Here is a 10,981-nt window from a genome sequence, read left to right as displayed (position 1 = left end):
TGTTGTTTTGTGGCCCGTTGTTGTTGCCTCGCTGCGCCCACGCATCAGCTCCAGCCGCTTGCTGTGCCCTGAAGTTTGTTCGTGGTCTCGATCCCATCGTGTCGTCTTGTGGCGTGTTGTAGTAAAAGAAAACAAGTTTGCTCTGCGTGTTTCCCCAAATAAGAACGCTCGGTTCTGCAGCAAGTGGTTGGCTGGCGTTGTCTACGATCAGGAAGAGCATCACAAGATCCGGACCCTAAGGCCGAGAACAAACGTGAGCACTCTTCGCCACCCCAGAACGTGAGAGAACAGAGGCCAATAGAAACTGATTTTAGAGCTTTGCAGTCGCCCTCCCTCATTCAAGAGAAGTACGACACATCTAAGAGAACAAGCATCCGTGGTCCAGTGGCAAGATTTCCGCCTGCCACGCGGGAGACCCGGGTTCAATTCCCGGCGGATGCATATCTTTTTGCCCCTCCCTCCCCCTTTTCATTCACTGCATCTCCTGCTACTGCAACATTGGCCCCCCCACATCTTTGTGTCTTTACTGCCAAGTTATGGAAGTTGTAAAGCGGCAGTAAAGATGGACGCATGGCCTGAGTGATTAGAAATATGTTCTGTTGACATGACAATTTCATGGTATGCTTGTAAGATGGAAGTAGTTGTACACCTAAAGTTGTAGTTGTACACCTAAGCATGTGGATGGTACACCTAAAAGTCTCCACCAAACACTGCAGCCAGCTTTTGCACAATGGCAGGAGTAGTTGCAGTCTTGGTGTCCTTGTGGATCTGTGTAGTTTTTGTACAGGAGAATGTGAACATCACACCTGGCAGGGAAGAGGACCAAGGGGAGGACAGGTAAGGTACCAGGATGACAAAGTTATCAGCAGTGGTCTCGTCGGGATGATAGAAGTATGCAGTGTTGCGGCCAATCTGTGACCAAAAGCTCTCTGGCAGACTATCGATGTCCAGCAGGTAAAGATCATCAACTGCGCACACAACACGCACACACAACACACCAACGCGACACGGAGTAAGCACCAGAATCGGTGTGGTACGCGTTGAGTGGGAGCGTACATGTCTTCTCGGTGCCAGGCTCCTTCTTGGGATTCTGGGCGGGCACCCACACGCCGTCGTCGTTTTGCCGCACCGCCATCATCTGCACGGCGAGGTAGCGGAAGAACACTGGTGCGATCTTCTTCGAGTACACCGGGTGCCGCGAGTAGATCATCGGTAGCGCCGTCAGCTCACCGCCGCCTGGAAGTAAACGTGTGTCACCGTTGTTAGGGCCATGCCACAGCTTTGAAGCATCGGTGACTTCATTGCAACACGCACTGTCGTCGGTGGTAAAGCGGATGTAGTGTTCGAACTTGGGCCCGTCGGGGTTGGAAATCTTGCGGTTGGCCATGGGCGCGGGGTACTGGAACGGCGCGTTGAAGGGCCGGAACCCGATGCACGCATAGACCGAGTCGCGCAGCGACTTCTCCAGGTTTCTAGAGAATATGAAACACAACACACACACCACAATAAGCGTCGTAACGAAGTGAGCGAGTGGTGGTCGTCGTCATTCTCTTTCAAGAGCCGGTGGCTAACGCACCGTGAGATGATGTGCCACAGTTCGTGCGTGAAGAGCTCGTGCATGGGAAGCGAGCCCCATGAGGGCGTCCACTGGATCATGTTCTGCGGCAAGAAGATCCCGTTCAAGCCTCGGCAGTACGCCGCCGTACCCTCCTCCAATCCTTTAACACACACGACACACAGACGACACACGCACACACACACGCGACACACACAGGGGACGTCAGTTGCAGTTCTCGGTTGGCCTCTTGTAATCGTTGGGCGAGCCAGCGGACGCACCGGTGGTCATGTTGAGGTGAACGATTTCGGGCACCAGCGAGGGCAGTAGCGGGTAGGCCTCCAGCTTGGCCGACACCGACTTGATCATGGCCTCCAGCTTCTGTCTCGCCACCACCACCCCAACCACAGCATTCAACAGATTAATACACAAAACAAAATAATAGATAAAAGAATAAAATTAAAATTAAAAAGAGCGCAACAGTGGCGAAGAGCAAACCTGGACGTCGGCTTCGGCAAAGGGAAGGACCTGGGCGGCCTGGTGGCTCATGAACTGTGCGACGGTGACCTCGCGGTCGTCCACCTGCGTCTTGGCCTGCAGGTCGAACACGCTCAGGCCTGCCGCATCAACAACAAATATTTTAGGTTTAACCATCACAAGCGCCAAGCAGATTAATGAGAGTACCTCGCACGTAGTCATCTTCAGTGGACAGGATCTTTTTGGCCTCGGCCAAGTCGTTAATCACCACGAAGCCTCGCGCGAACGGCACCTTGGTAATAGCGGGTGAGGACTCGCCTGTCTGCATTGTGGTATCTCTTCGTTCTCTATCTTCTCGGTCTTGCTTTTTGTCGTTGTTTCTTCAGAGCGAACTGAACCCATTCCACAAACTTATTAATTACATTAATGTTGCTCGGAAATATCCAAGAATCGAAAAAACGAAATACAGCGGAAAAACTGCCTGAATTAAATTAAATTTAATTGTTTTTTTCCTATTTTGCATGAACAGAGAAGTATGGACATGGGGTGGGTCGCACGAAGCGTAGCATAGCATGGCTTGGGGCAGTCGAGAGAAGGGGGAGGAGAGTAGAGAGAGGTCATCGCGGCGTGAGGCGGCTGTTGTCGTTTCGTGTCGAGTTCGCGCCTGGAGGCGACGGTCGCGTAGAGGTTCGTAGAAGAGGAAGAAGAAAGAGGAAGAGGGAAAGGAGTTCAATTAACGAGGGAGAGAGCGGGGGCGCGTTCGGAGGAGGGTTCTTCGGACTTGGCCTTATTGTTGAGGTCCATGAGGCTCTGGAGGCGGCGACGCCTCATCTCCTCGCGCTCGGCCAGCTTCCTCTTGAGCTCCGGCCAGTCCTTCTTGCGGAGGATGAAGCCGATGCAGTTGGGGGCGCCGCAGTTGCAGCGCCAGTTCTTCTCCATGTCCCTGAGGCCGCTCAGCCGGTAGCCGTAGTTGTAGCTCAGCTCCTCGCCTCGTCGGATGTCGCGCTTGGCCACCACCCAGATGTGGCCGTCGACCTTCTTGATGTGGCAGTTGCCTTCGCACGAGTGGTTGATGCGACCAGCCCGGTTCTCGGGCACGGAGCCGTCGATGCTCCACTTTTCGTCGAGGTTGAACACGTAGCGGCCCTGCTCCTTGCTCAGCACCTGGAAGATCGTCGCCCGCTCCATCTTTCTACCGATGTACTCGATGACGTAGCTGCCCTTCGGGAGGTCTGTCTGAGCGAACACGCCGTAGCCGTGGATGCCCGACATCCGCACCTCGACGCAGTTGTGGTCGTAGTGCCTCATGATCTCGTCGTGCGTGGGCGTCGTCGTGGCCATGACGCCGCCGGTCGACGGGTAGTGGTGATCGCCCATGACGTGGCTGTTCCGTCGACTGCCGAGGGCGGAAGATGACGAAGTAGCGGACTGGTCGCTGGTCGTTCGCCGGGTCGAGTGGTGGTGATGGTTGTTGAGGACTCCTTCGTCGAGGCCGATGCCGCTGCCGCTCTGCTTGCTGCTGCCCCTCTTGCTATCGAACAGCGACTTCAGGAACGAAGGAAGAGGGAGATAGCTCTGCACGCTGGTGGACTCCGTGGTGAATGTGGTGGGGTGCCCGGTGAGGGGGCGCTGGTGGTTCGGTCGGTGGTGGAAGATGAGGTGAAGATGAAAGTGAAGATGGAGTGTCGTAGACACAAGAAGTCTGAGGTAAGAAAGGGAAAGAAGGTGTGGGGAGTCCTTAAAAAAACCTCACACGAGCTGCAGGCCGTCGAGAGCAGGCTTGGGCGATGACAAAGGGGAGTCGCAGTTGAGTGGAGCTGGCTGTGATGATGCTGGAAGGGGTTGTTGTGTTGTGGGGGATGGGAAATGGAGGGCTCAACCCTGGCCTTTTGCTCTGCTGCCCCCGGGCGGCAATCTTCGCGATCTTGGCTGCCATTGGCGCAACTGTTCTGCGATCTGACCGAAAATTCGTTGGTCAAAATCTCAAAAAGCCGCTGAAGCCTCACACTGAGGTCCTCGCCAAAGCAGCCGCCAGACCGAAATGTCGCCCAAGTTGGGTGGCTTGTCCCCTGTGGCACCCAATGGACAACGCCAACAGTGGCAACATCAACACAGTTGATGGGATCTTCCCCACAGACACCAATAGAGTTCATGTGGTTTCTTCCCTGCTCCCCATCATCCACACTGATCCTGTTCTGCTAACATGATGGAGCATGCAGCACAGGACATTTGCTTATGTAGATGCTACAGGATGAGATGGGGTGCAGCATGCCACCATGAAACTGGAAATGGGTGGGAGTGGGCTGCTAGCATTCACCATGCACTCCACCAAACACCCCAAACCATCAATGCACAAGAGGGCAGGGGTGGAAGTGGGAGAAAGGTGGGTTAGAGTCCAGGAACTGTGTAACTGTAGCTGGACATATTCAAATGTTCAAACTTGAAACTCACACTGGGGTGAATGATGGTGTGTTATTGGTTGGCTTGTGGCATGCAGACATTGTAGAACATGGAGTTGGAGAAGATGGTTGGTGGATGCCAGCCCACCATGCCCTACTGCATGATGGCTTGGGGCACTTTGTTGCTGGTGTAGTGCAGGTAAAGAAGGAGCACTTGGTGTATCTTGTTGGCTGTTGGATTGTAGTGCAGGCCCAGCAAGGTGTACACTCCTCCTGTGGTTGAACCTTCAGTGGTGGTGGTGAGTAAGAAGTCTGAGCATGACCACACTGCAAGGCACCACTTACCAATCATCACTGGTGTGTTGTGATCTCTGAAGTGGGCCATGAGCTGCTTGCCTTTGGACTCAATCTCACTGCCTGATGTTACAAAGAGGATCTTGCATTCCACCTAAGATGTGGTGGGTGAGCAGGTGAGCAGGGAGGAGATAGAGAAGCAGAGACACATCCCCACCTCAAAGAGAGAGCTGAAGCACAGGCAGATCTCAAAGGACCTGATCCACTCCTGTGAGCCCACAAAGCTGGAGGATGGTGTCAGTGGGCTGTGGACTCAATCAACAACTGTGCAGGAGCCTGTACCTGGCTTGCTTCCATTCAGTGGCTGCTTGAAACAGTGTGTTTGCAGGAGAAGGGAAGCTGGTGCCATCCATCTGCATGATACAGCAAGCACTTGTGAACATTGGAGATAAACCAGTTGCTCCATCTCTACCAGTGTCAAACAAGAAAAGAAACTCATCGCTACAAACGTGTTTTGGTGGGTGTTTAATTCGGGATCGCATTGGCAAGCCGATTTACACAACAGTGCCGGCAGAGCTGGCAATACGGGGCCACAGATCGGCGCACTCCTTAGCCACGGGTCCAGTGATGGCGGAGCCCTTCATTTCGCCCTTGGGGTTCACGATCACGCCAGCGTTATCCTCGAAATAAATAAACACACCATCCTGCCGCCTGAAGGGCTTCCTCTGCCTGATGATGACGGCGGGGGTGACTGTTGACAAAGATGATGTCAGACAAGGGTCAGGAGGAAAGCTTCCTACAAAGGAGGGATTGAGAACGTACCCTTCTTCCTGAGCTCGGGCTTACCCTTCTTGACGGTGGCCATCACCATGTCGCCGGAGGCGGCAGCGGGCAGCCTGTTGAGGCGGGCACCGATGCCCTTGACGGAGATGACGTACAGGTTCTTGGCACCGGTGTTGTCGGCGCAGTTGACCACGGCGCCGACGGGCAGACCGAGGGTAATCCTGAACTTAGCACCAGTGGTAGCACCCGCTCCTGCGCATCGTAAGAAATGGGATCGGATCAGAAATCGAACAGATGGAATCTAGTCTTCCCGTACAACCCCACAACCAAAGCTTCCTCTAATGGAAGGGTAGCTGACCAAGGGGGCAGCAGCGACGTACCTCTCTTAGGCATGTTGACTCGGTGGGGGGATGGACGATGTAGAGGAAGAAGAAAGAAAGAAGGATTGCCTCTCGGCCAAACCCGGTATTTGCCTCGGCTCGGCGGTTGTCGACAGATATTCCCCTTTTTTCTCCTTCTCGCTCTCTCGTCCTCGGGCCAAAATGCAATTAAAAAATGATTTAATTTTCGTGGCACCAATCTTTGCGTTCTTTTTTTTCCTCCTCTTGTTCGCCTGCCTCCACGGTGAGGTAAACCCTCCATCTCGTCTCATTCGCACCCTCCTCATCTCATCTTCTTGCCTCCCCTTCGTGTCTACTACTCCACCCCTTCTCTTCCGCCAGCTCTCTGCGAATAATGGATCCGCCGGAGCAACCAAAGGGGGAGGCACCTCCTGCTGCTGCGGGAGAGGGAGAGTCCAACAACAAGCACGGGGACCTCTCCTGGCAGAAGGAGGACTGGCGCAACACACAGCGCGCTCTCGGTACACCCCCCCCCCTTCTCTTCCACCTTCTCTCTTTTGGCACTGCCCCGTGCGTGTTGGTGGAAAGCCAAAGAGCGAACACCATTTGGTCAGCGATGGCTGCGATTGGTGTTTGAAGAAATTACAACGAGGCACAACCGCGCTCGAGCGCTTCGGCCTTTTATGCCCCACACGGGCCTTTGCCAGTGCGCTCGCAACTGATCGTGGCACCTCTGCTGGCCTCCGATGGTGGTGGTTGCTGGTGCGCGGCTGCGGTCGGACATGGGCCGGCGCGGTGGTGGTGGCGGCGGTTGGCGGCGGCGAAGAGCGCGACAAACACAACCTAACTCCGCGCGCCACAGGCAGCAAGAAGTCGCAGGCGAAGGCGAGCGGCAAGCTGGCCGAAGCCGAGGGCATCGTGACCGAGGCCAAGAAGGCCATCACCGCCGAGAAGTTCGACGACGCCCTGCGCCTCTTCCCCCAGGCCCTCTCCGTCTACGAGGGAGTCGTACGTCCGCCCCTCCCTCTCTGCACACGCACACGCACACGCACACGCACACGCACACGCACACGCACACGCACACGCACACGCACACGCACACGCACACGCACACGTCGTCGACGCACACGCATACGCACTCATCGTCGACGCGATACAGGAAGAAGATGAAGCGCAGCGCGAGGGCATGTTTCACCTCTACTTCTCGTGGGCCTTTGCGCTGCAGGAAAAGGGCAAGAGGGAGTACCTCCATATGTACGTCGCGCCCGCCTATGCCAAGCGTTATATAGGCCGCGTGGTCGTGCGCGCGTGACAGCGGTGGCGCCGATGCCAGGTCGCAGCTCGAGCTGCTGACGAACATAACCTTGACTATTTATTTCTATTTTATATGTTTATAAAAGGGAGGGCCAGGACGAAGCCAAAGTGAACGCTGTGGACAACTGGTTCATCGAAGGCATCAAGAAGCTGAAACTCGCGCTCGAGAAGAGCCCCAACAACCCGCTCGCTCTGGTCCGTCGTCTCCTTCGGCGTTATTCTATTGTTATCGGTTTTTTTTGAATTATTGGTTTTAGTTTAGTTATTATTGTTATTTGTTAGTTATTATTGTTATCTATTATTTGTTATGTTGTTCTAGTTTTAGTTTTTGTTTGGCTGACGGCGACACAGCATTCGGCAGCGTGTGCGTTGATTTGTCGCGGCGACCTGCGCGATGGCATACCGGCCGACAAGCGCTACGCCAAAGCCTGCGTCAAGCTCAAGTACTACAACCCGACTTCACCCCCCTTGCCCGCTCCTACTTCGCGTGTGCGTGTTGCTCACCCGCGCCTTGGCGTATACAGGCGAGCCATCGACTCCAACGACGAAAGCGAGACACCAGCGGCTCTGTGGCGCACTTGGGGTAACGCCGCCCTCAAGCGAGGTACCGCCTTCCCTGCGTGTCGTGTCGTTGGTCGTGTCGTTGGTCGTGTCGTTGGTCGTGTCGTTGGTCGTGTCGTTGGTCGTGTCGTTGGTCGTGTCGTTGGTCGTGTCGTGTCGTGTGTGCGCATTCTCACACTTTGCTCTTGGCTACTGCAGCACAGTTGCGTAAGGTCAAGTTGGACGAGCGAGAAGAGCTGGTTAACGAGGCCGCCGAGAAATACGAAAAAGCGCTCAAGGCCGACCCCGAAGATGGGTGAGCCCCCTCCCCCCTTCTCTCTTTTCTTCTCTCTTTTTCCCGCTCTTCTCTCTTTCCGCTTCTTTGTCGTTAGATGGCACTGACGACTTGTGTCGGCCTTGCATCGCGTGCGGTGCATGCGTTGTTGTGTGCGCAGTGTCACAAGCCACACCTACGCCCTATTCATGCACTTTAAGGCCAACGATCTCCTCGCGCAGGCCGTCCGGCAGAAAGACGTGGTGCGTGTGGCGTTTGTTTGCGATGCGCACCGCTACGCGAGTCCTAGCGCCATAGCTCACCCGTTTCATGTGTGCGTGTGCGGTGGTGCGTGTGCGTGCGTAGGAGCCAAAGCTGCAGCTGCTACTGAAGGTGCGCGAGGCTCTCCTGACGGCCCTTGAATACAAAAACGACTGCACACCGGCCATCGCGCTCTGGAGCAGCTACCTTGAAGTCCACGTCGAGGTACTCCACAATCGATGCCTTAGTAGTGAAACAAAGCAGCAAACCTGATCTTGGCAATAATGGTCTCCTCTGTGCTCATCATCATCGTCATTATCGTCAACAACAACAGTACATCGCGCCCGAGCGACAGCTGCAGATGCACCGCGAGTCGAGAGAGACACGCAAGATCGTGGATTGGCTGAACCTGCGCCATCTTCTCCAACAGCGCGTACGGCTCCACCACCACCGCCACCACACCTCGCGATTGACACTCGTGTGCCGTGTGCGCCGTGTGTGCTGTGTGCGTGCCGTGTGTGCCGTGTAGACGGACAACATTCTCTACTTTGGATACGCTGTCAAGCAAGGCGGGAATCGCCCCAATTGGTACTCACTGCTCTTCTCTGCTGTTCAGCACCTTCCGAGGCCATCATTTAACTGCTCCGAGCGGGGCGTGCACTGTGCAGGAAGCGGCGGTTCTTCGTGCTGACGCCGAAGAAGCTGTTCTACTACACGGAAGCCGGAGGGAAGATGAAAGGCAAGATCCTCCTCAACCAAGTCGCCAGCGTGACCATCGCAAACGTACTTTCCCGCGTTCCTTTCACCGCACACGCACTACCGCACGCACCACGCACATACCGCACACCTGGGCTGACGCGCATTTGTGGATGCTGCCAGGCGCCGCTGGCTCCGCGGGTCGCGCTGGGGCTCAAGGGAAAGGGCGGCCCCGAGAACGAGCGGGAGGACCCGGCGGTCTCGGCCGAGACCCGAAAGGGGGAAGGTCAGGCGACTGACATCGACGGCTGGGACGAGGACGGCTACGGGTTTCACCTCGTCACACCCGGGCGGTACCCACCCCCACTCACGAGCTGCACGCATCATTGTAGCTGACACACGACACGACACGACACACGACATGGCACGACACGACACAGAACGTTCAATGTGGTGGTGGACTATGCGAAGCAGCGAGACCAGTGGACAGACGCGATTTATCAGGCCATCTCGGTGATCCCCTCTCGACCAAGCGGGAGCGCGATCGAAGGCGGCGCTGCGGGCGTGGCCAAGGGCAAGGGGCGGCTGGGCATGCTCTCCAGTATTCGCAAGCGCGCGTCTCGCGGGAAGGACCTCAACGAAGAGTTGTGAGCCACAGTCGTTAGTAATTTATTATGCCGCAGCAAAACCAGCGTAGTGACGCGTCCTCCAGGTTGTTTGGTAGCCGCAAGCAGGAAAAACGGGAGAATGTCACGACAAAAAAATGATTCCGGCGAGTGTTGATCTCGCGACCTCAAGCGTGTTAGGCTTGCGTGCTACCGTTGCACCACGGAATCTTGGTGTTAGAAAAACAACATACTGTACATGCGAAGAGAGACTGTAGGCAGGCAGACTGAAACCTAAAAGAAGGGCTGCTGGAGAGGTGACGGCAGGCAGCGTGTGTGTTGCGAGTAACAACGTTAGCTCTGCCGGTCAATGGCTTGGGCGCGGAGGCACAGGGCGTCGACGGTGACCAGGGCTGATTGAGGCCGACGAGATACCATCACCAGTTCGCGGCCCAGGGCCAGGGCTCTCCGTTCGCACTGGGCGCGCACGGCAGCATCCCTGACCCCAATCCACCCAATCCACCAATCAGCAAACCCTTTCCACCTCGTACGTGTCGTGTGTTGTCGCGTTGCGTTGTGCGTTGTGCGTGTGCGTGTGCGTGTGCGTTGTGGAATTACTCGATGGCGTCGAGTTCGAGGGCGTGGGCGAGTCCCACGATCCGCCGTATCATGGCGCTCCCAGCGTAACCCAGCGTATCGACCCACACCTGCTCCACCGCCGCTTCCGCCTCTCTTCGCTGCAGAATCGCACAATCAGTTCCCACCTTGTGTTATGTGTGTGTGTGTGTGTCGTGTGTGTGTTTAAGGCCGGACACACCTCGTGATCTGAGTCCTCGCGGTCCGCTTCCCATAGGGCGGTGAAGCGGCGCACAAAGTGGCGCCACAGCTCGCGGATGGTGTCCAGCAGCCACAGCTTGTAGGCCTCCCGCCCGCCCGCATGGCTTTGGCCCTCCTTGTCGGCGTGGCCGGCCTGGCTGAAGAACCCCAGCAGCAGGTTGCCCACCAGCAGTCCCACATCGAAACCTACATCAACGCACCCACGAATCACACACAGTAACCACCATCAGCGCCAACACACGTGTGTTGCGTGCGGTGTGTGCTGTGCGCGTGAGCTGTACCGATGGGTCCAAACCATGCAAACTGGGATGTGAACAATGCATTGGGGCCGGGTGAGACAATGCTAAGAGATGGGTGACACGTGTGGTGGGTGGTGGTGGTGGTGACACGAACCTCGGGGTCGATGACACGGGTGTCGTCGGGGGAGACCATGACCGAGCCCGTGTGCAGGTCGCCGTGCAGGAGGGCCTCCTTGTGCGTCAGGAATCTCACCTTGAGCTCTTCCGCCCGCTCCTTGAGCTCCTCGTCCTCGCGCAGCTCCTGATGCCGCACATGCCGCACATCTCTCGTGTCATTCGCAAATTGATAGCAGAAGAGAGCGCGGT

General features: G+C 56.2%; 5 protein-coding genes across 5 annotated transcripts in view; 1 reads left to right on the top strand and 4 right to left on the bottom strand.

Moving 5' to 3' along the window:
- Positions 1–690: 690 nt before the first annotated feature.
- Positions 691–2,360, bottom strand: ACA1_203780 (uncharacterized protein; the record flags this gene model as incomplete). The annotated part of the gene is made up of 8 exons (XM_004338298.1): positions 691–768; positions 847–968; positions 1,057–1,236; positions 1,315–1,472; positions 1,577–1,718; positions 1,837–1,936; positions 2,054–2,172; positions 2,240–2,360. The coding sequence occupies 8 exons, from the start codon at positions 2,358–2,360 to the stop codon at positions 691–693; spliced, it is 1,020 nt and encodes a 339-aa protein (XP_004338346.1).
- Positions 2,361–2,819: 459 nt separating this feature from the next.
- On the bottom strand, positions 2,820–3,409 carry ACA1_203770 (SET domain protein; the record flags this gene model as incomplete). Its single annotated transcript, XM_004338297.1, has 2 exons — positions 2,820–2,975; positions 3,047–3,409. 2 exons carry the CDS (start codon positions 3,407–3,409, stop codon positions 2,820–2,822), a joined length of 519 nt encoding a protein of 172 aa, XP_004338345.1.
- Positions 3,410–5,279: 1,870 nt separating this feature from the next.
- Positions 5,280–5,901, bottom strand: ACA1_203760 (60S ribosomal protein L23, putative; the record flags this gene model as incomplete). Its single annotated transcript, XM_004338296.1, has 3 exons — positions 5,280–5,476; positions 5,548–5,760; positions 5,889–5,901. 3 exons carry the CDS (start codon positions 5,899–5,901, stop codon positions 5,280–5,282), a joined length of 423 nt encoding a protein of 140 aa, XP_004338344.1.
- A 730-nt stretch (positions 5,902–6,631) lies between these two features.
- Positions 6,632–9,585, top strand: ACA1_203750 (PH domain containing protein; the record flags this gene model as incomplete). The annotated part of the gene is given in 14 exon segments (XM_004338295.1): positions 6,632–6,659; positions 6,676–6,857; positions 7,009–7,103; positions 7,250–7,358; positions 7,515–7,606; positions 7,688–7,767; positions 7,923–8,019; positions 8,159–8,240; positions 8,344–8,370; positions 8,573–8,671; positions 8,768–8,826; positions 8,907–9,021; positions 9,118–9,287; positions 9,375–9,585. The coding sequence occupies 14 exon segments, from the start codon at positions 6,632–6,634 to the stop codon at positions 9,583–9,585; spliced, it is 1,446 nt and encodes a 481-aa protein (XP_004338343.1).
- A 308-nt stretch (positions 9,586–9,893) lies between these two features.
- ACA1_203740 (5methylthioribose kinase) overlaps positions 9,894–10,981 on the bottom strand; it is a gene marked incomplete at both ends in the record, with an annotated part of 2,118 nt that continues 1,030 nt past the window's right edge. The window contains 4 exons of the mRNA XM_004338294.1: positions 9,894–10,038; positions 10,158–10,276; positions 10,357–10,562; positions 10,766–10,916. Coding sequence (XP_004338342.1) covers positions 9,894–10,038; positions 10,158–10,276; positions 10,357–10,562; positions 10,766–10,916 — 621 coding nt within the window. The remainder of the gene's footprint in view (positions 10,039–10,157; positions 10,277–10,356; positions 10,563–10,765; positions 10,917–10,981) is intronic.

Source organism: Acanthamoeba castellanii (assembly GCF_000313135.1).
Source record: "Acanthamoeba castellanii str. Neff unplaced genomic scaffold scf7180000084754, whole genome shotgun sequence".
NCBI classification, from domain to species: domain Eukaryota; phylum Discosea; order Longamoebia; family Acanthamoebidae; genus Acanthamoeba; species Acanthamoeba castellanii.
The sequence above is the reverse complement of the archived record's forward strand: the minus strand, read 5'-3'. Positions and strand labels throughout refer to the sequence as shown.